This window comes from Lampris incognitus, chromosome 15, assembly GCF_029633865.1.
Source record: "Lampris incognitus isolate fLamInc1 chromosome 15, fLamInc1.hap2, whole genome shotgun sequence".
In the NCBI taxonomy this organism is placed as follows: domain Eukaryota; kingdom Metazoa; phylum Chordata; class Actinopteri; order Lampriformes; family Lampridae; genus Lampris; species Lampris incognitus.
The window spans coordinates 39,850,042-39,874,060 of NC_079225.1; the positions used below are offsets into that span (position 1 = coordinate 39,850,042).

A 24,019-nucleotide genomic window follows, 5' to 3' on the forward strand; every position below is an offset into this window, starting at 1 on the left:
CGGGCTGATCAGGCCCCGTTACCTAACGCAGTGACTGAGCTAAACGCATCGTCTCTCCTGCCGGAGACGAGCTCTCAAGTAAGCTGGGGGCGGCTTTCTGTCAAGTCACCTTTACATAAGCGAAGCGCTGCGGTGCACATCTGGAAATGATCATCCGCTCAATCAGGACAAAGTAACCCACAGCATTTTTTTTTCTGAGGAGAGAACTGGGAGGACAGTCATCTCACCCACAGGCTGCTTAATCGTGTAACAATTCTCATTTTGGAATAATAATAATGATAATTTAAAAAAAGTTAGGGGAAGTTGATGAGCTCATGGGCCAGTAGACCTTTATCCAAACTTTACACGGACTAGCAAGGAGGTCAACATTAGAACAAGATTAAAACCCTGAATAACATGCCCTGCAAATAATGAATGGTGAGATGTGTGTCAGAGCCTTAGTGTCCATTAGCTATAACAATATTCCTGTGACCCGAGACTAGTCATTTAAGAGTCATTTCACATAAAAAATATGACATCCATTGTGTGTGTGTGTGTGTGTGTGTGTGTGTGTGTGTGTGTACTTAAAGATACAATCACCCAACAAAGTTTTGTGAAAATGAGTTTATTCAGTTGTGAACAAGATACAGTAATGGCCTCGTTTTTCTCTACTATAAGAACATTCATTGGTTGGTCGTCATTTTGCTCAGAGGCTGCTTTCTCTGGATTGGGACATTTTTTGGATTGAGGAAGACTTGGAGCCCAAGGTAAAGACTGTTGAGTGTATGTTGCTGCAAGTAAGACAGAGGGAGAACAGTCATGCATGATGCATACTGATTGAACTTTGCATCATGTCTTAAGAGCACATGTAAGGGTCTCTCAGCAAAACTGTAAATGACTCAAAGTAAAACTTTCCATCCGCTCATTCTTGATTCAGTTCAAGGTTGTGTGAGGGCTGGAGCCTATTCCAATAAGCACTGCGCGGAAGACAGGGTCAGGTCGACACATGCTGGACAAGCTGCATCACTGGGACCAGTCATGCAATCACCAGTCCACCACTCATACCTATGGGCAATTTGGAGTCTCCAATTCATGCCTGTCTTCGAACAATCTGAGGAAAATGGAGAATCCAGATGGAGCCCATCTGAACTTGGAAACTCCAATCAGAGGGACCGAGATCAAATATAGGGCCCTCTGGTTGTGAGGCTATAGTGTTAACCACTAATCCACCGTGAAACCTCGACGACTTTTCATTTGAGAGATTAATTCATACCACAATTCGGTCATGATCCGTGAAAATGACTGGACATGGTCCCATCCTTGCCACCCACCCCATGACAGGAGGACATCTTAAACATCCACAATAACATTAAGTTAAAATCAACAGACTTTGCGCAGCTCGTCTTTGAAAATCTTCCCTACTACATTCCCACTCCCAAATTTGCGTTATTTCAAATGCACACCTACCATTGCTGTTGTCCAAATCAAAGTAAAAGCATAATAATACAAAATAAAACACAAGTCATGATTACCGAGGGGCAGATGGTTCTTAAGATGTCCTTGGTGAAACATACGGTCTATTGTAGCAAACCTTCACATGTTTTATGGGCAAAGTACATTTCTGCCAAACAGATTTCCTTGCTCACACATTCACCAGACACAGTGCACAATGACAAAGCACACCAATGCGTGTCGTCATTTTTAATTACAAAAATACCACAACACCAAAAAAATATATCTTGTTTTCACATATATACATTTATATGTATTTCTAAGAGCTACGAAGAAATGTCAAATCTCAAGTACGGCTGAAGGCAACTGCATTTTTAGTGGCTAACCTTGAGATCTTTGATAAAAGTCAAGACCTCTTGAATCTGTACAACTACAAACCTCACACAGACGCAGTTCTATAGCTCCACAGAAGCTTATTATGTCCGAGGTGGTCCGATTTAATCTTGTCCATTCATCAATTCCTATTTGGAATCAATTTGATTTTTTTTCCTGGACACCCATCAAGAGAGAGTTGGCTCAGGCTGAGGAGTAAGATGCATTTGATCCATCATAAAACAAACAAACAGGCCAGCGGATCCGTAGATGGATGTTCCCTCGTCGCGCCCTGATGACATCAGCACTGCGAGCGAGAGCAGGAGGAGTAGAGGTACAGTAAAATGAAACTGTCGATGAGCAGAGCGGCGTAAAAACATCTCTGTGTGTGCAGGCTCCGCCCCCTCTGAAAGCGCGTCAGCAACACCGCCAGCAGCAGGAAGAAGGTAGCTGTGTTCAGAATGAGGAACAGTCTGATGTACGAGGCTGTGCTGGACAGACCGTCACTCCCAGCGGTGGCCACCATGTGGACCTCCTTAAATCTGCGGCCTTTGACAAACCCCCCCTTCCTGTTTTTGCGGCCTTCTGCGTAGTCCATAAAGGCATGAGATTCCCCGTCTCCCTCCTCTGGGGTGTCCTCGTAGTTGCGTTTCGTAGTCCTCTGTCTCTCCTTCTTCTCGCTCACCTCGATTTGTGCAAAAATGTCAGGTAGGCTCTCAGAGAGCTTCTCCCCGAGGTTCACCTTCTTCCCACCTTTGCCCTTGGCTTGCTTCTTCGACATGGCGAACATCTTCTCGATGATCTCCTCTGTCTTCTTTTTGTCGGAGAACTGCAGGAGGCGCTCTGCTGTCTTGCGGAAGCTGGCAGTGTTGAGTACCCGTCCCAGGATGTGCCTCTCCATCTGTTGGAAGACAGGCTTGGCGTGCTGGAGATTGTCCTCCACCACGTTGACATACTCCTCCACTTCCTCGGGTGAGCTGTCCATCATGGTGGCCATCTTCTCGAAAACGACCTTCTTCTGGTCCAGCAGCACCATGGCGAACAGCGGCTTACTGGTGATCTCCCCGGTCAAAAGGTAAACGGTGTAAGTGTGTTCCTTGGTGGCCAGGTAGACGTCCACTCTCTGCGCATCACCTCGGAGGCTGAAGCTTTGCACATCCACTCCGGGTCCAAAGAAGATGTAGGCCACCCTGGTGTGAGGGTATCTTAGTGGCATTGTCACATTCACAAAGTTGGAGCCGTTATACGGGTACCCGCGAGGATAATGCCAGTACCCTACCGCCCCCTTGTCACTTAAGCCCGTATCATCCATCCAGAACATCTTATAGGAGTCCTCACCATGTTGCACATATGCTCCATGCACACCGTCCACCTTTGTCTCCTGGAAACGCAGCTCTGTGTTATGAAAGAAAGCACTCATCGCCCTCGTCGGGCTGTCTGCGTCCAGGTGGATGTGGTCTACAAGGAGCAGCAGCTGTGGGTGGAGGAGCAGGACATTCCTCTGAAAGCTCCTGATCTTCAGGTCTGGGTTATAAGCAGACTGGGCCTCACCACGGATCAACACCATCCCCTGTCTCTCCATGGCAGCTTCCACCCTGCCCTGGGTGTCTGCCGCTAGCCCCAACTTGTACTTAAGCCACTTGGAGTCGCAGGCCTCGGTCACCTGGCCGGCCCATGGCTTAAAGCAGCTACCTGAGGCGGCGGGGCCAAACAACAAGGCATTGTTCAAGAAAGTGTATTTGGGTCCATACAGTGCCTCTGTGATGAAGGGTACGCCATTCGGCGCGAAGGTAAAAGTGTTCTGGTCTGGGTGCTCGTGTCCAGCATTGAAGTTCCTCCAACCTTTGATCCAGTCTCTGTACTTGTTCCTGTGGACAATATCAAAAATGGCACGTCCTCCCAGCTTCCCCGACTTGAAGGAGAGAAAGGAGTGGTTGGTGCCTGCGGGTAAGGCGCTGCCGTAGGTGACCACTCCCCAGTCCTCGAAGTAGTGGAGTCGGGGTGTTCCGAAATCTGGGGGAGGCTTCGGGACCAGCCCGGGGTCATACCTGCCAGAATAAAAACAACAGGAATGAGACTCAGGATCGGCAAGAATCAATCAGAACAGAAATGACAACCAGCTTTGAAAACAAAAAGTCACACTTATACACATATCCCTGAGAATCTGAAACGAAAAGTGACTCACCAGATGAACTCTGTGTGGAGGGTGCACCACCGCTGCCCTTTGCCCGCCTGCCCTGGTCCTTCTGTGACCCGGTTCTGGTGAATCAGGTCAGCCAGCCAGTTTCCACTGCCATTACGTATCACGTAGCGGTCCAAGAAGACCAGCTGGCTCTCCGGTCCATAGAACCAGTTGTAGTTGGAATCTGCGATGGCCACGGTCCTCTGAAATCCTGGCGGGGCAGTGAAGTTCAGGGTTAAAAGTCACTGTAGATTATGTTACAGTTAAAACATACAATGAAGAACCACCATATTGGCTTGCTGTCGAAATACTTGACACTGTTATTGTAGATGTCGGAAAAATCATGACCTCACGGCTAACATGCTAATGTCCTGATAGCCATTTGAAGAGTTAAGTAAGGTTCATCCATCCATCCATCCATTATACAAGCCGCTCATCCTAGTTAGGGTCGCAGGCTGCTGGAGCCTATGGCAGCAGGTGGGGACACCCCGGACAGGCCGCCAGGCCATCACAGGGCCCACACATTCACACCTAAGGACAGTTTAGTACGGCCGATTCACCTGACCTACATGTCTTCAGACTATGGGAGGAAACCCACGCAGACAACATGCAAACTCCACACAGAGGACGACCCCCAAAGATGGACAACCCCGGGGGTTCGAACCCAGGCCCTTCTTGCTGCGAGGCGACCGCGCTAACCACTGCGCCACTGTGCCGTCCCGAGTTAAGGCTCACAGAATCTTAAATGAATACTCAAAAAAACTTTTAAAATGTATAAAAAACATTTAAATGCCTGATTTGTGAATAAAATCTTTGTAGTGATGAAACAGTTTGAAGATAGAGAAATTCAGAAATTTAACAACAGCTCATCAAAAAGAAGAAGACAGCCATTCTTAAAACAAGAAGCGTCCGAGGAAGCCAGGTTGCGTCCCTTGAAATGCACTTTGACTTGTTTTGCCAAATGTGGAAGTCTCCACACACGATTCGCTGAGCGTAGCTAAACTTAGAACAAATGCCCCAGAGGCAGTATTTCAGGATTTGATGTAATATTATTGTGGGCAGCACACAGACACACACACACACACACACACACACACACAGAGCAACAATGACCCAGGCTGCTAAGGGGCATGGTTTAAGATAATCTGGCCTTGTCTTCCTGTCAGCGGAGGCCGGGGCTGAGGTGGGGGGCTGTGTTGGGGCGGGGAGGGAGGCATTGTGGCTCTAATTCTAAGTTTCTCTCGGCCAATGTAATTAGAAATGCATTCCTTATGCAACAGTGCTGCCCAGTCACAATACAGAAACTCTTGGCAGGGGGCTGTGGAGCGTCTCCTTCACTTCCACACCAGGGCTGAACAACACTGGAAAAAAAACCAATGCAATATATATATATATTTATTTTTTTGCAAATTGTTAGACAATATTAACCAATTAAAACGAGTTACATGATTTTACCAGATAGATGCAGTTTTTAATTTTTAATGCTCCATTTGTGGATAATTAATTACTCTAGCAATGATGAGGGTGATTTTAGGGGCGAAATAAGGCCGTTCTCCAAGAAGTCATTAAATTAGGCTACATATTATTTGTCAGATGTGCTGAAATAATTTTCTCCAAACCTTATTAGATTTCATTTTCTATCAAACAAAGAGTTTTAGCCTAACATGACTGATGGGCCCCATGTGCATTACACTGCATCCATTGCACATGTTCATTCATTCATTCATTCATTCATTCATTCATTCATTCATTCATCATCAGCCGCTTCTCCGGGGTCGGGTCGCGGTGGCAGCAAGCTAAGTAGGGCACTCCAGATGTTCTTCTCGCCAGCAACGCCCTCCAGCTCCTCCTGGGGGATCCCAAGGCGTTCCCAGGCAGGATTGGACATGTAGTCCCTCCATTGAGTTCTGGGTCTACCCCCAGGTCTCCTCCCAGTTGGCCGTGCCCGGCAAACCTCCAAAGGAAGGCGTCCAGGAGGCGTCCTAATCAGATGCCTGAACCACCTCAACTGGCTCCTTTCGACGCGAATGAGCGGCGGCTCTGCTCCAAGCTCCCTCTGGATGTCCGAGCTCCTCACCCTATCTCTAAGGCAGAGCCCGGACACCCTACAGAAGAAACTCATTTCAGCCACTTGTATCCGTGACCTCACCCTTTCGGTCACTACCCAAAGCTCATGACCATAGGTGAGGGTTGGAACGAAGACTGACCGGTAAACTGACTGGTAAATTACACCATTGCACATGTGTTTGCTGCAGTGTCGATTCTGAATTTATTTATTGTTCAGGCCCATTTCATTCCCTCTGTCTGAATTACAGATAAACTCCCCCCACCCACCCCCCAGAATAGCCAGCAGAGCCCCGCTGGTCTCAGTCAGCACAGCTTTGAAAGGTATCCAAAAAGGTAATAATTGCACGCATGCATACCCCATATCAGGATACAGGAGAAGTTGCTTTCTAATACGATGCCCTGAGGTTGCCTCCATGCCCAAATCAAATAGAACCAATGGGGAACTTTGGCACGGAGCACGCTAGGGGCTAGCCATATGTGTCCGCCATTCACAGCTGAGTAAACACTTAATCACAGATTGTTGACTCAGTCCATATTTGGCTGCCTAAATATAGCCACAACTCAATCAAAAGCATGTCACCTGTGCAACATATTAAATTTCACAGCTTCTCAAAGGGGGGGGGGGGTCTGGCCGTAGCACGTGATGTTTATTTACCAGGAAGGATGGTCCTGTACAGGAAGGCGTAGTGTTTGAGCAGCCAGGGGTGGTCGAAGTGGCTGATGGCGAAGTGGCGCTGCACCAGGAACATGTACTGGAACAGGGAGCGGGTGGTGTAGGTGCCGTAGGCCACGCCCTCATACAGTGAGCCGTCCGTCACGTCCTGCAGAAGGACCATGGACTTCTCCATGATGGCGAGGACTTGCTTCGTCCACAAGTAGGCCTCCTGGAGGTAACCTGGGGGGGGAGAGAAAGAGAGCGAGAGAGAGAGAGACAGGTCTGTCATCACATGTTTGGCAGTCACGCCACTGGATTTCTGTTCTATCTATTCCATGTAAACAGGAAGTCCCCGCTGACATGAAGAATCCCTTTCTTGAGCGAGAGAACCAACCAAGAAAAAAGGCAAAAAACTGTGACAGAACTTTGGAGACAAATGACAAAAAAACCCCAAAACAAACAACGCAGCTTTTTCCCCTCCATAGCTTTGCACAGAAAGAGGGAGCCCTGTAATCCTCTTAGGAAAGCAGGGGCCATGTAAGTGCTTAGTTTATTGAGGATATACTCACACCAGGGCGATAAGGGAACGAAACCTCACATAATGAGTCTTTATGCATGCTCAATAATCCAGGTAAGGAAATCCCAGAAAGGTGAACCAGTTCATCTGGACACAAGGTTCACTGAGAGAAACGGTTCATCCCTCGTCTGCGTCACCTCTTCAGTCTCAACTGACTGCAGGTATCCCACCCTTATAACCAATACAGTGGCATAACCACATTGACAAGCCATCACAGGCATACGGCGTGGAGATCGGTGTCGAAAGAGCCAAACTAATGACTAACAACACCAACGGCAGTACCGGTAACATTCAGGTCAATGGTCAGACACTCTTGTCTGTCAATAAATTGAAATATCTTGGGGCCATCGTCACAGATGAAGGGTCCAAATCGGAAGTCCTTGCCCGCATTGCACAAGCGACCACAGCAGTCACAAGGTTAAAACCAGTCTGGAAAGACGAAACCATTAGCACCGGGTCTAAAGTCAGACTGATGCGCTCACCAGTCATCGCCATCTTTTTATATGCACGTGAGACTTGGGACGCTCACAGCAGATCTCCAAAGAAGAATAAGCGCAGTGGAGAGGAGGTGCTCCAGGAAGATTCTAGGCACCTCATGTAAAGGCCGCATTATGATGAAGAGGTGAGAGGAAGGGTCGCACAAGCCAGTGGAGCACATGAAGACTCGCTGACAATCGTCAAGAAGAGGAAACCGAAGTGGGCTGGTCACATCTCGAGAAGATCCGGCCTTGCCGAGACCGTCCTGCAAAGGCCCAGAGAGGGGCGGGCCCCGACTTCGCCAGCTTACAGAGGGGCGGTTGAGGACAGACAAGAGACGGCGAGGACCGGTTGCGGATTCAACAGCGGTGCCCCGGCGACCGCTCGAGAGGTTCCAGGATAGGTGAGGTGAGGCGAGGTGAGGCATAACTAGCGTTACGATGGCCGTGTGTACTAGTCACAGAGGACCGGGGAACGGTTGCAGTCACGGCGTTGGAAGACGGAGGGTGTTCTCATCCGAGATGTTTCATCTCTTTATGCAGGGAACTGCGGGGTGCACATGTAGGTGTTGCGAAGCTCTCAGACCACCATTACTGGTGTGTTGTGCATACACGACGGGGCGCCATCTGAAAATGTCCAAAGTTTGGGAGCAATTTCAACCAAAACTCAAAAGCCGACGCACTGGTTGGTAAGCATCGTAAAGCGAAACCCGCCCGCCACAACAGCGGCGCAGCAGAAGCCCACCGACTAATTCAGTATTGGACTTGATTTGTTCCTTCACGGTCGCCGTACATTAACAGATTTAACACAACTGGACTATGACAGGGACAATATGGTAACATGGACCAGAAATTAAGAGGGTTAAGGGTTAGGGATAGTGTCGAGCAACAGATCACCATAACCATCTAGCATCTTTCACCATACTGACAAGACATCGCAGTTCCTGCTTACATAAGCAAAAATTCTACGTTTAAGAATCCAGCTGAGGTTCAGCACATTGAACTGCTTGGTAATGTAACGTATGCTATAAAATCAAAACCAGTTCTCAACTAATACTCCCTCAAATACTTCACACCTTATTTCATGAGAAATACCCAATATTTTAGACAACAATAGTTTAGCCGGGCGCGGTGGCATGCGTCTGTAGTCCAAGTCACCGGGAGGCTGAGGCTGGCGGGTCGATTGAGCTCTGGGCTGCAGTAGACTGTTCCTATTGGGTGTCCGCACTAAGCTCGGCATCGATACGGTGCTCCGGGGCGAGCCCGGGACCACCGGGTCGTCTGAAGAGGGGAGGAAAAGCGTCGGCTAAATGACTATAATGTAATGTTCTTTTTGGGAAAGCACATCATTCAAAATGTGGTTTGCAATCATGATAATATGTGTTTAGATATTAGTATATCCATCCATCCATCCATCTATCCATCCATCCATCCATCCATCCATCCATCCATCTATCCATCCATCCATCCATCCATCCACACCACTTATCCTGCTCTCAGGCTCGCGGGGATGCTGGAGCCTATCCCAGCAGTCATTGGGCGGCAGGCGGGGAGACACCCTGGACAGACCGCCAGGCCATCATGGGGCCGACACACACATACACACACACTTAGGGACAATTTAGTAATTTAATATATGAAATTTAGTGTATATTATATAATATGCCATAATATTATTGTTGTTGTTGTTGTTGTTGTTGTTGTTATGGTGTTGGAGTCTTACAGAATCAATGAAAACCAGCACCACAAACCAAATGTTTGTCTGCTAATTAAGGAAAGCTTGAACAACTCCTTCCATTTACAACATCCATGTGGAAAGTATGATACTACTCTCTCTCTCTCTCTCTCTCTCTCTCTCTCTCTCTCTCTCTCTCTCTCTCTCTCTCTCTCTCTCTCTCTCTCTCTCTCTCACACACACACATATACACTCTCACACCCACACACACACACACACACACTCACACATGCTCACACACACACACACACACACTGGATCACACACAGAGTTTACTATGAGAACAAGTGACCACATAAACACCCCAGCCACACAGTTCATTGAGGAACCCGTGCTCCGTCAACGGTGGCTGCCTGGCACCCACCCAGGCGTCTGGATCCGCCCGCGGGAGCCGACCACGCCAACTGTTTGGTTTGGGCTCGGGGACCAGCGGCCTGCACAGAGCAGGTATTTACCATCAAACAGGAACTTCTGCCACACAAAGACCACATTTACACAAACGGGGCCTTCGCCGTGCTCACGCTCCGGCTGCACACTTCACAGCGGCGCTCGCCCCCGACCTTTCGGCCATTCTCCTCGCGGGCCACCTAGAAAACCCGCGAGGGCAAACTCCCCCGAAAGCCACGATAACGTCGGTGTGGGAAACACGGCGTCTTTCAACGTCTCTGACGACACCTATCTCACCTCGCCAACACACTAATAACGCAACGGGCGCACAAAAACGCTCCAAAATCTCGTATTTAACCCACATTAAGAAGAAGAAGAAGAAGAAGAAGAAGAAGAAGAAGAAAAAAAAAAGGTGAGCACATTCCAGAAGATCTACATCATGTACAGTACCGCTTCCCTGTGGTCTCCGCGTCTGATTTCCTCTATTTTCCCGGAGCCTAATGATGTGGGCCGGTTTACCTAATGACTAGCAGAGGCAGATAGCGCCGCCGTCGTGCTGAGGGGCTGAGGCGGGGCCGTCTCCCGTGCTGTCGGGCCCCCCGGAGTCCCCATCAGCACACATTAGTCCCCCGTACTCTGAGGGCTGGGGAACTGAGCCTGCCAGTTAACTCTTGAGAACACTGTCGGCCTGTTAAGTCGGCAGGAATGTGAAAGGTCAAGGGACCTGTTGTTCGCACCGCGATCCGGGTTTCTGCAGCCCATCTGGGGCTCGTTCGCCGATCGAATTTACACACGCTCACGCGGCATCAGCCCCGCGGTAGGAATCAGGGGACCAAATACTCAAGTCAAGTCCATTTTATTTGTGTGGCCCAATATCGCAGATTACAAATTTGCCCCAAGGGGCTTTAGAGCAACACAAAACCCTGCCCCTAGACCCTCGCACCAAATACCCACTGGTCATGCCTCGCTGATTTGGTCTTACGTCTCAGGTCGGGAGTTTTGTTTTTACGCTTTTATACCAAGTATTTATGACCAGGCTCGTCTGGCTGTCCTGGTTTCTTTGGTTGGGCGAGCCGGGAGAAAACACACACCAGCTGCAACACACTTATCCCACTTATTCTGAGTTACACTGATTGTGTTAAGACAGTGATTTTTTTTTGAGGGGGGGGAGGGGGGTTTCACCCTTTTCTCCCCAGCTGTACTCTTCCGAGCAGCCCCGGTCCCTGCTCCACCCACCTCTGCCGATCCGGGGAGAGCTGCAGACTACCACATGCCTCCTCCGGTGCGTGTGGAGTCGCCAGCCGCTTCTTTTCACCTGACAGCGAGGAGTTTCACCAGAGGGGGCGTAGCGCGTGGGAGGATCACGCTACCCCCCCTCAAATAAGGCTCCCCGACCGACCAGAGGAGGCGCCGGTGCAGCGACCAGGACACATACCCACATCCAGCTGACACGGGGATTCGAACCGGCGATCCCCGCGTCGTAGGGGACGGAATAGACCGCCGCGCTACCCGGACACCCCAGTTAAGACAAGTGATTTTGGTCTTCTGGTTCACTGCAAAGCCGTTGGGCGATGTCTCAGTCACCAATGGTAACCTTCAGATGACATCTCCCTTGATCCCGACTACAGTGGGTTTACACGATTACAAAACGTTTCTCCCGTGACGAGCGATTGTACGTATATCACCACATATCACTGCCAAGTATGCAAGGCACACCAACAGCAACAGCAACAACCAGCTGCGTCAAATTAGTAACATATTTTGCACGAGTCTAAACACACACCGTCGTTGCACCACGGAGAGGCTGTAATCCGGGGCCGCGATAACAAAGCGACTTCAGAAAAATCCTGCACAAAACCCTTACTGCAGTCTCCCGCTGCCATCCCATGCACCTCCATCTTAGTCTGCGTCTAGTCTGGGAAATGCAGCAAGCGTGCTGAAATGGCCCCCTGCAAATATGTAGAAGCGTGGAGTCGACCTTGTTTTTCTGCAAAGAAAATAAAAATTAAATCACGAAATGTGGGGGGGAGGCGGGGTTCCTCCCTTTTCCCCCCCAATTACCCCACTCCCAGTCGCTGCTCCACCCCCTCTGCCGATCCGGGGAGGGCTGCAGACTACCACATGTGTCCTCCGATACACGTGGAGTCGCCAGCCGCTTCTTTTCACCTGACAGTGAGGAGTTTTCGCCAGTTCCCCCTGAACAGGCGCCCCTGACCGACCAGAGGAGGCGCTAGTGCAGTGACTAGGACACATACCCGCATTCAGCTTCCCACCCGCAGACACGGCCAATTGCGTCTGTAGGGACGCCCGACTAACCCGGAGGTAACGCGGGGATTCGAACCGGCGATCCCCGTGTTGGTAGGCAACGGAATAGACCGCCACGCCGCCCGGACGCCCTCGAAATGTGTTTCGACAGACGTTTTCGGACACTGTATGTGGCCTACTGGAGAAAGAGACAGATCAAGGGGCCAGATGAGGTCTGCACACAGTGCCGTCTATTTAAGTGTCCCGTTCCCAGCATATCTGTAAATGAGCTGCCCGACCCCGTCACCTCCTCGTGATGCTTCCCATGGTCTAAACACAACATGGAAACACTTGTCCTGTCAGCCAGTAATCCTACGTTGTGCGTCAATGTGTGCGCCGTATAAGAGTGGGAATGTTGATCTAGGAATGAGGATGTTTATCCCGTCTCAAGCCGGGACGCTAACCCTTGTAATGCTGCTTGTGAACACCAAACGACGTTCGGAGTTGTGCGTCATAAGCGAACGAGAGAGGTAGTTTAGGGCACAGTAGCGGGGGGTTTAAATGTGAATTTAAAAAAAATATATTCCTGATTTTCCCTCCCAATTTAGTGGCCAATCGGTCCCTATTTTAGTACAAATACCCTCCCTCATAGTGCATGTGTTCGCCAACTGCATCTCTCCGGCCGGCAGACACCCCGCCACTTCCGGGACAAGGCGACTCCAGGCCTCGCCACTGCTTTCCCCACACACACACACACACCCAGAGACACACACAGACACACACACACAGACGCACAAGCCGACTCCGCCCCCCTCCCGAAGACGGCGTCGCCAATGATCGCTGCTTCATCGAGTCCGGCCACAGTCGGATCTGACGAGACCGGGGCGCGAACCCGGGTCCCCAGCGGGCAACCGCATCGACACAAAGCCGACGCTTAGACCGCTACGCCACCGCGGACGTGACTTCTTTTAAGAGCACAGCTCCAGTGGGTTGCTATGAAAGGTGGCAGCGGCCCTGCATGTCCGTAACGTGGAAGATGGCGGCATGTGCGGCGGCAGCGCTGACACAAAGCCGAGGGTTGTTCTCCGCTTCTGGCGGTAGCTCGCTGGCCACGTTCCACCTATTCACAACCGCCTCGCCGGGATAATAATCGCATGTAACGCCATACCTATGCAAAGGGATCGAATGATGGGGGGGGGGGGGGGGCAGCGGAACGTGTGTGGCTCCCAGGCCCGACCTCCGCACCCCGCCAAGAGGGAGCCGCGGGAGCAGCGGCCGCCAAACGGACCGGCAGCGATCCCTGCCTTTCTTTTCTATCGCCGCAGTGTCTCCCATCTTAAAAGAAGCCGTTCTGTCACTTTTTGCTCACCGTAAAAGACACAAAAAACCCCCCCTCTGATGATCAAAAGTTCAGCAAATAACATCTGCAAGAAAACAACCCCCCCACCCCCACCCGGCACCCCCACCCCCACCCGGCCAAGCTGGAACATGTTCCGTCTTTCCTTGGCTTGAAACGAATGAGTTTCGATGAATGACACGAGCTGTAACTCACCCCGGTCTGCACAGAACCTCCCCCCCCCCTCTCTCTTTTTCACCCTTCCTCACCCCTCACACTCACACACACACACACACACACACACACACACACAAAAGCTTTCAAAAGTTAAAAAAGCCCGCAGTGACCGCAGAGATTTGCAAAAGGCCAGCTGTCATTTCGTTCCCATAAGGCCCGGATCTTTTGTACCAGAACTTAAATCCCCCTCTAAGCGAAGCAGGCTGCAGCGCCGGCCTGCCGGAAACAATACCCCTTCACCTTCCCGTGGCCTTTTCCTCCGCTACACAACCTATGCGGTTTAAGGATAATGAAGCAACACAAAATAAAAGGAACAACTCCAATGAGGGGGGGAACTACTAGTCTGTGCGTTTGGCATAGAAATAATATGGTTCTCACAGGGGGGGGGGGGGGGACAAAAGTCACACTACCAGGCCGCAGTGGGATCACTTAAACTCACGTTAATCGCGCTGCATATGGGGTTTTTGGCTGAACTTCTGCATTTTAAGACTCGGAAAGACGGGCCAATCAGAGCCATCGAAGACATAGCTGACGCTGTCGTCGTCCCGAGGATCAATATTTGTAAAACCTTGGGGATGTAACGTGCTGCAAACGTTTGATTTGATGTTGATATACTTTACTGATCCCGTGGGGAAGTTCTGCTCTGCGGTGAACCCATCCTAGCTGGGTAGCTAGCAGCAGAAGGCAGCCGCCGTGCAGCGCCCGGGGGACCAGCTCCGGTTCTTCTTGCCATGCCTCGGTCTGGGGCACAGACAGGAGTACTAACCCTAGCATGCACGTCTTTCTGACGGTGGGGGAAACCCGGCGAAAACATGCAAACCCCACACACAGGATGACCTGGGATGACCCCCCAAGATTGGACAACCCCGTGGTTCGAACCCGGGACCTTCTTGCTGTGAGGCGACAGCGCTAACCGCTGCACCACTGTGGTTATGACGCTAGCCTCCAAAAGTCTGTCTGGCTGCAGGACCGCAGTGAAACCATAGCTGTAGTAGATCATCTGTTGACAAATTGATTTTCACAAAACTGCATGTCGTGTAGATTACATTATATGACTTCACTGTGGAGACAAACACGAAACGCTACGCCCTCTTTTGTCCCCAAGTTGCCTTAAACGTAAGTCATTACATTTACAACCTGACCAGTTGTGTATGTAAGTGCAAATCCCCTCCCTTTTTTATGCAGCAAATACATTTAATGCATCTAATGTGTCAAAGTGGACGTTCATTCATCCCAAATGAGAAAGTTTGTCGAGGCGGCATCATGGCGTTTGGGATAAGATGCAACTGCATTGTGTTGCATTGCGATTACGGTGGCTTACATGTGTTGAATTTGACCTACTTTTGAATTATAGATGCATGGGTGTACCCCCTGAAATTTACCTGCATACGTGAAATCATAGTCCCTCCATAGCTACACTATTTAAGAAAAACTAATCAAACATACCCACAATGCATCTGTTTGATCATCCTACATTCAACGCGAGACCTAATATCTATCGATATTCAAAGAAGCGTTGGACGTACAGCTCTGCAGAACCTCAGGCTGCAGTTTAAAGGACGTTTGTCCACCTTCAGATGCAGAAGAACTTGCATAAAGACGACACAGTCAAACATATCCGACGCATTATGTGCGTTTGCACCGTTTGCATCTACTTCCCCGCAGAGAGAACAAACCGCATCAGCAACACTCACCTTGGGTCATGTACACCAGGGCGCCCGTTAGGAGAGCCACGCAGTTGGTGGGCTGGTGGTTGTGCAAGTACTGGAACCCCCAGCCGCGGACGTAGGACTTCTCATACATCAGACGGGACGCGTTGCCGATCACCTGCAGGAAGCGTTCCTGCTGCCCCTTGCTGAGGTACTCATACAGGAAGTCGTAAGCTGTGGCGAACCCAACCAGGGAGTGAGCCAAAGGGACTTCATCCCAGGGAGCGTCTTTGACCAACCTGCAAGATGGACAGACGCACAAAGCAAAAATCGCCTGAACAGAGGACCAACAGCTGAGGACATTTGGTGAACTTTCAGTGAAGAGAAAGACAAAATTCGGGTTGACACATATTACCTGTGCCGCGGCGGCGGCGGGCGGGGGGGGGGGGGGGTAAAAAATGTAATTCTGGGAAATGCCCCAATAAAAGAAAATGAGTCCTGTCTTGTAGTCTTTGCCAAACCTCTTAATTAGGTCTTAAATACGTCTACTTGCTTTAAAAGCAAAAATATAAGGGAGCGTTTTATACGTTTCATACCGTATGCCGCCGTTTAAAGAGCCGTGTAAGTGTTGCGTGTGCAAATCCCCTCAGCTTTAAGAGTAGCAGGCATCCGAGAACGCTGACTTCCTCGTTTTCGTTTTTTTTAAGAGCACAAGTTGCTGTTGTGGCAAAACAGTTACAGGTGTCCTGCGAAAAGTTTTCGTGATATAACGCTTAAAAAAAAAAAAAATCCAGTTCAGATGTGGAGATCATTTTTCAAAACACTTTGTAAACAGTAACGAGGACCTGAGCGTCTGCATGGACTTGTCATCGACAACGGCCACTTGATTCGGGAGATGATGTTATGCAACACACCAACAACAGAACTGCACATGCAACATGTCATAGATTTGTGCAGGATTTTTTATTTTTTACCACTTTTATTAATCCCCCATGGGGCAATTCTTTTTCTGCATTTAAGCCATCCTAGCTGTGTAGCTAGGAGCAGTGGGCAGCTGCAGCACCCGGGGGACCAACTCCAGTTCTTCTTTCCATTGCCTTGCTCAGGGGCACAGGCAGCAGTATGAACCCTTACATGCATGTCTTTTCGATGGTGGGGGGAAACCGGAGCACCCGGAGGATGCAAACTCCACACAGAAAGGACCTGGGATGACCCCCCCCCCCAGGTTGTACAACCCCGGGGGTTCGAGCCCAGGGCCTTCTTGCTGTGAGGCAACAGCGCTAACTACTGGGCCACCGTGCCGCCCATTCTGCTGTCGCTAATGCACGAGCTTCATTAGTCAACCTGTGGGTGGGGTTTCTTTTGAGAAACATTTCATTTCCACATAGTCGTAATTACCAACGGGGACCAAATTACGCTTTGATGTATCCCAAAAAACAAAACCAAAAAGCTGCAAAACTGTGCAGACTATTTTTTTCACACGACGGCTTGTGGTTCTGTAATTAATCAGATAAGTGCACAATGGGGAGTGTCTTCATTCTTGTCGTGCTGTATACTGATTTATGCCAAAGCTCAGACACACACACCCACGCCAGCGTGTTGACTGTGTAAAAAGAAAATGTACCAGGGATCAGCCCGCCACAAACTGGAGGCTCCTGGTTGGAATATGGTTCCCCTCCACGAGCTGTTGCAAACGTAATTGAGGGTCATGGATACCGCAGATGACTTACCCTGGAGAGACTCTGAAGGGGCGGGGTGAGGCTCAGTGACCATAATAAAAGTACGGGGTGAGAGAGAGAGAGAGAGAAAGAAAGAGAGGGCTCGGCATGTTCTCAAGATGTCAAAACACGTATGGTGGCTTGTTATTTCAACATTGTGGCATGGACATCGTGCAACGAAAGAAAAATGTCCTGCTAGACCGCTCTAATAATGCCATGTTCTGTCCCCCCCCCACCCGCACACCCCAGCCACACACACCCACTGAAAGATCATTTGGAAAACTCTTTCCCCATCTTTAATGGCTGTCGAGAGCTGGGCAGCAGCGGAAAGAAAATCCACCATCATTATATAACTAGCGAATTAATTCATATGCAATTAACCCCTTCTCACAGTTCTCAAATTCAACATGCAACCTGAATCACTTCCACGTGGTGCCGTCAGAATCTCGCTTTTTGCTCGTTTAAAAAAGCAAAAAGCCCACTTCTAGAAGACTCTGTAGACCAAATTCCTCACAGGTCGCCCGGAAAAAGGCCACGCCGCGTTCATCTGAGCTACGCTGCCTTTGAAAATTACGTTTGGAAAGCCCGAAAAGCGAGATTTGTGAGTTTGAGCGGGCACCGAAACGGTAAATAACCGACTGAAGGTGGCATTTCAGAAGAGAGGCCTTTCAGCCACGAGCTGGACGGAGACAAACGAAAACTAGCACGAGGCACCGCAACGCCAAAGCTAGCACGAGTGTCGCGGAAGTCCCTGACACTCGGGGAGGTAGCTGGCTTGGCTTGAGGAACACGGCATGGTGGCATCACCGAATCCGTACACACTCATTTGGGATGCTTTACAACCACCAGCAGGCAACTCAGGCACCTAGATCTGGTGCTGCTTCAGTGCTATATTATGTAGCTTCCTTTTTCCAACCTCACTGCAGTGCAGCGGCGAGGCGGAGTTGGCCTTAGATGCATTTGAGAATAGCCGTGGGAGTCTTTGTGGCATTGGACCCTGGTCAACGGAGGCGCTAAACTGTGGTCTCAGCCCGAATCGCTCCATCACACCGCAGCAAGACGTTCAACGCACATCTGAACAATTCATTTCCTTTGAACGGGGGCATGTTTAGCAGTTAATTCAAACAGCTGCTAAGCATATTTCCTGGACCACAGACGCAACGGGCCACAATGCATCTGCCCCCTAAGCTCTGACCGTGGAGAAAAATGAGAACACGTTGGAGGGAGGGACTGAGAAGTCCTCTGAGGAGGTGGAATTGCCATTAATGCACCAAATGGATATGCGCGGAGGAGGACCACAGACATTATACACCATCTGTAAACTCTCTAAATAGTTTTCTATTATGCCATGCGATGAGAAAAACAGAAAAAAAAGAAGAAAAGACATCCTACACAAGAGGATGACTCAGATTTTACAGAGCCGAGAAAGAGCAGAATACAGAGAATTGTTCTCTGGTGGACAGCCGCAGCCTACAGGACATTGTCCCGTTTCCAGGTTACGACAACGTCTATGAAACCTATAGCAAGGCAGCCTTGTATGCCAAAGCTTGAACACACTGATATTTCATGAGATCGTGGCTGTCATCCCACCTCATAAAAAAGCAATTTCCACAAAGGCAGGCCCGTCCAAAACACGAATGGTCCATCACAGCTTTGGACACTGATCCAAAGAGACTACGCAGGGGTGTGTACTCACCCTATGAGGCCGATTCCATTCCTAGCACGATACACTATCAACGATCCGATGCATCGATATACATTTTTTTTAGTTTTTTTTGGGGGGGGGTTCCCCCCCTTTTCTCCCCAATTGTATCCGGCCAGTTACCCACTCTTCCGAGCCGTCCCAGTCGCTACTCCACCCCCTCTACCGATCCGGGGAGGGCTGCAGACTACCACATGCCTCCTCCCAATACATGTGGAGTCGCCAGCCGCTTTTTTTCACCTGACAGTGAGGCGTTTCACTGGGGGGTCATAGCACGTGGGAGGATCACGCTAACCCCCCCCCCCCCAAACAGGCATCCCAACCGCTAGTGCAGCGACCAGGACACGTACCCACATCCAGCTTCCCACCCGCAGACACGGCCAATTGTGTCTGTAAGGGACACCCGACCAAGCCGGAGGTTAACACGGGGATTCGAACCGGCGATCCCCCATGTTGGTAGGTAACAGAATAGACCGCCACGCCACCCGGACGCCATCGATATACGTTTTAAGCAGCCAAAAGATTGTTACGATCTGACGCTGCTGCTTGTGATGTGATACAACTCCATTCGGTACAGTGTAATACAACAGTGCAAACAGTTACGTTTTAATTCTACTAATCCTTTAGTTTGGTCACCGGTTTTAAGAAGAAATCTTAATGGGTACATATCTACTCAATCTAGTAGTGGTGAAGGGAGAGAACAACCTATTCAGAATGTCATTTGTTAGAAGTAAAGTGTGAAAATCAGTGCAAATCTTCGGGAATCCTAATGGGGACACATCCGCTCAGTCAGGTAATGGGGTAAGGGAGGGACAGATGGTGTGAACATCCTGTTTGGGATATGATTAATTGCTTTTCTTCCAGCAAATCTTATAAAACCCAAAGTTGGCCCCTGCTTGTGATGTATTAAGTATTTGGCTGTGCGCCGTTGGTCGGGTAGAGAAAGACAGAAAGTTGGTTGTGGTTGAGCAATGGCTGGGGGGGGGGGGGGTCACATGACGACAGAGAGCTAAAGAAACATACCGAGGGAGATAACTTTGGGGGGAAAACAAGAAACACAAAATGCAAGAGGGGAACGATTAGTGGCGATTAGTAGATGTAAGAAATAAAGGTACACGCATCATATCGAGGTTTACCGACACACCGAACCCCACATCGATTTTTTCCACGATTCCCGCCCAATGTTTGCCTGATACAAGTTTTTCGGAATCGATGTGGCCATTCCTTGAACATTAACCATCGCTTTGAATCAGTTAACCATCACATCCCGAGGCTATGTGGTTGAAAACAACGACGGCAGTAGAGGTGTAGTTATAAATCCTACAGCGCAGGGTCGTCTCCATGATGTGCCTTCGTCATGTCACTTGCAGATCAATGACAGCGAGGCTTATTCAGCCCCTACCACTGACCACTGCTGCCACCGTTGTTCTGCAGGGTCAGTCTCCAAAATGCTGACTGGACCATCCAATATTGGTCTGGCTCAACAAAGCTAATCATGGCAAAAACGAAAGGGTGAATGAATATGAATAGTAAAAACAAAGATAGAAAATCTACCAACTAGGCTGAGCCGCCATCCTCTCCATGTAGTCTCTGACAAGGTCCAGCGCCCCGGCCCGGTGGGGGTACAGCAGGCAGAACATGGACAGCACGCCCAGGTTGTTTCCGTACACCTCGTTCCAACGGGCGCTGAACTCCGCGGGGCTCCAGGGGGGCAGGTAGTCCTCGGGGTGCTCCAGCATGGTTTCCCCGGCCTCGCGGATCCTCCGGGCCATATCCCGGTGAGTGCCCACCGCAGCGGCCTGCAGCTCCTCCACGTCCCCCTGACTGAAGTACAGCATGGGATGGCCATCGTAGTTGCCTCCCATGAAGGGGATCCCTCCACTGGGGTCCACCTCCTCCCCTGGTGCCAGGGCCAACAGGGGCCACAGCAGACTTATGAAGAACACTGTGGGGGCCCCGCGGGTGTAGGTCCTCATGGTCACATCAGAGAGGGGACTGTGGCATTGCCAAAGGAGCTCAGCTGAGAAGGAAAAGGAGAAGGGGGGGGGGGGTTAGGAGAGCCAGCCCATATTCTCTTCCACAACTTTTTTTTTTCTTACAAAGGACTCTGCATTCCTAGAATAATTAAATACAGCTGTATTCGTGATCACTCTGCCTTTTCTCTACTGTTCTGAGCTATTACCGAGCAGCGCGACTGAAAGAACTTGTCAAAGAAATAAAAGCTTTTCTCTCAACCGGGGGACCTCTTGGTTGTTAAAATATTCCTGAGTTTGTTATCTTTGGCTTATTCATACAGATTTACTTTAAGGGATGATACGGCGGGCAGGGGGGGGGGTTTAAGTTTAAATAATCTACATTTCTTCTCCAAAACTGTGTTACTGAGTAATGCGAACAGCAAATCCCTCTGAGGAATCCCTTCCCAACCATCCGACAAAATGGCCAACTTTAGTTCCCGCTAATGTGTTAGTAACTATTCAACACACAAGCCTATTTCTTGTTTCGTTTCTTCTTTTTTTTTCTTCTTCTTCTTCTCTCCCCCCCAGATGAGTGGTGTCAGACAAGTCTAGCCACGCACAACCAGATGGCCAGACAAGCAGGCCTCTGCAGCCTGCAGCTCATAAATGGCCCATTTCTGAAGTCACATCTCCCCGCTCGGCTCGGCTCGGCTGGGCTGCTGGACCCCGGTTTTGAAACAAAACGCTGAGTATTACAGAAAGACAAGAGTTAGCCATCATCCCCCCCCCTCCCCCGTCTGAACATGAGGCTAAATTCCATGACCTTACTAGCTGGAGCGCTTGGCAATTGCATGGTGGAAAACCATTTGGTAGTGATTTAAACGACGTCTAGACCGTGGTCCATTCTTACAGGGTGAGTTGCCCTGAGAGTACTCGGTGAAGGCGTTTGCATGTTCAATACATTTCCATACCGCCATCAAACCCCCCCCCCCAACACCCCCACCCCCGGTTTCTTCTCTCAGCTTAACGAGCGTGCAGCTTTTAAAGCCATTCCTGCTGATGACCAGCGCACGTTGACTCTGACCGTTGACCCGATGCGGTGCCACGTTCGGGACCCTCCTGGCCAGGGGACCTTCCAGGCGTGAGGAGGAGGAGGAGGAGGAGGAGGTCGACCCGGCGGAAAGTAAACTCGTAACCGGGGAGCTGCAACCTCTCAAAACTGTGCAGCTTTGCGGCTCAGCCGACGTCCACTTGGCTTTGGTCCGCATTACCCCGTCTCGTTTTCGTTACTCTGTTACGACGTGATTATTCACGCTGTTGTTCAGCCGAACAAGTTTCCCTTCTCTCCCTCTGCACACTGTCAAAGCCAACCACGCCGCATTTTGTTTTTAATGTGCAAAAGCCGCCGTATAAACCAAGGAAAACTGACCGATTGGCCGATCGATTGGTTGATCGATTGATTGATCCGACAAGGCACTGTCTGCTGCTGAAAGTGAGCCGACTGCGCGCAAAGGAAGAAGAAGAAGAAGGAGAAGAAGAAGAAGAAGCAGAAGAAGAAGAAGCAGAAGAAGCGGCTACCCAACACCATCCCGGTGTCGCAAGCCCAGGGTTAACGCGGAGCACCGGGGGTGGGTGGGGGTGGGGGCGGGGGTTTGAAGGCCCCTGGCGCGGCCGTGGTTCCTACAGATCCACTCAACACATCCACCTTCACTGGGCTTCACGCGCCCGGTGTCGGATCGATACCCCCCAGGCGCCACGCGCCGGCTGCCACACGACACGTCTGGAAGCGCTAATTATTTAATTTAATTATTTATTAGTAAAACTCTCATCAAAACGCTCGAGACATCGAGGAGGGGGGGGGAGAGAATCGTCGGTCCAGCGGAACCAGCCTCTGCAGCCGGTTCCGCCGACCCATCAGTCATCGATACTGCCGATCAGCCGGATCTGCGCACAAACGCCGCCTTGTTCTCGTCGACCGCGGGGCGGTTTGGAGCGAATGAAGGAAAGCAAAAGGGGGGAAGAGAGAAAGGAAGAAAGGAAGGAAAAGGAAAGAAGAAGAAAAGCAACTGAACGGTTTCACTTTACCTGTCACAACTGCTCACAGACGTCCCTCGCCCATCACAGACGTGAGTTCTCTCAACTTTAGGCGCTGATTGAAAACTTTTCTCTCTCTCTCTCCCCCTCTCTCTCTCCCCTCTCCCCCTCTCTCTCTTCCAGCAGCGGGGCGAAGTGGGACGGCGGAGCGGTGATGGAGGAGGGCGTCATGTGGGCGGATGAGGAGGGGCGCGGGGGGGGAGGCTTAAAGGAAACCTAATGGATAAAACGTCTGCCCCCCCCCACACAGACACACACACATACACACACATATATACACAGGGGCAGATTTGCAGGGGTACGGGGTGGGATGGGATAATAACCCCCCCCCCACACAGACACACACACACACACACATATATACACAGGGGCAGATTTGCAGGGGTACGGGGTGGGATGGGATAATAACCCCCCCCCCCACAGACACACACATACATACATATATACACAGGGGCAGATTTGCAGGGGTACGGGGTGGGATGGGATAATAACCCCCCCCCCCACAGACACACACATACATACATATATACACAGGGGCAGATTTGCAGGGGTACGGGGTGGGATGGGATAATAACCCCCCCCACACACACACAGACACACACACATGCATACATATATACACAGGGGCAGATTTGCAGGGGTACGGGGTGGGATGGGATAATAACCCCCCCCCCACAGACACACACATACATACATATATACACAGGGGCAGATTTGCAGGGGTATGGGGTGGGATGGGATAATAACCCCCCCCCCACAGACACACACATACATACATATATACACAGGGGCAGATTTGCAGGGGTACGGGGTGGGATGGGATAATAACCCCCCCCCACACACACACAGACACACACACATGCATACATATATACACAGGGGCAGATTTGCAGGGGTACGGGGTGGGATGGGATAATAACCCCCCCCCCCCACAGACACACACATACATACATATATACACAGGGGCAGATTTGCAGGGGTATGGGGTGGGATGGGATAATAACCCCCCCCCACAGACACACACATACATACATATATACACAGGGGCAGATTTGCAGGGGTACGGGGTGGGGTGGGATAATAACCCCCCCCCCACACAGACACACACATATATACACAGGGGCAGATTTGCAGGGGTACGGGGTGGGATGGGATAATTAACCCCCCCCCCCAAAAAAAGAAAACGTACATCCCTCTCTTTT

General features: G+C 50.3%; 1 protein-coding gene across 4 annotated transcripts; it reads right to left on the reverse strand.

Moving 5' to 3' along the window:
* Window positions 1-598: 598 nt before the first annotated feature.
* Window positions 599-22,939, reverse strand: dse (dermatan sulfate epimerase). Of its 4 annotated transcripts, XM_056294815.1 has the most exons (7): window positions 22,809-22,915; window positions 21,252-21,468; window positions 20,323-20,788; window positions 15,394-15,647; window positions 6,708-6,947; window positions 3,989-4,196; window positions 599-3,851 (listed from the first exon to the last, which is right to left on the reverse strand). In XM_056294815.1, exons 3-7 carry the CDS (start codon window positions 20,742-20,744, stop codon window positions 2,105-2,107), a joined length of 2,871 nt encoding a protein of 956 aa, XP_056150790.1. In that variant the 5' UTR covers window positions 20,745-20,788; window positions 21,252-21,468; window positions 22,809-22,915; the 3' UTR covers window positions 599-2,104. The 4 variants fall into 4 exon arrangements, with proteins under 4 accessions (XP_056150790.1, XP_056150789.1, XP_056150792.1 ...); XM_056294814.1 differs by lacking the exon at window positions 21,252-21,468 and having other exon boundaries at window positions 22,809-22,939; XM_056294817.1 differs by lacking the exons at window positions 20,323-20,788; window positions 21,252-21,468 and having other exon boundaries at window positions 22,809-22,932.
* Window positions 22,940-24,019: the final 1,080 nt, after the last annotated feature.

Coding starts and splice junctions, on each gene's coding strand:
- dse (XM_056294814.1), bottom strand. CDS start 20,744: ATGAGGACCTACACCCGCGGGGCCCCCACAGTGTTCTTCATAAGTCTG. Junction 15,648..20,322: donor ATGGCGGCTCAGCCTAGTTG/GTAGATTTTCTA, acceptor TCCATCTTGCAG/GTTGGTCAAAGACGCTCCCT. Junction 3,852..3,988: donor CTCCACACAGAGTTCATCTG/GTGAGTCACTTT, acceptor TTATTCTGGCAG/GTATGACCCCGGGCTGGTCC.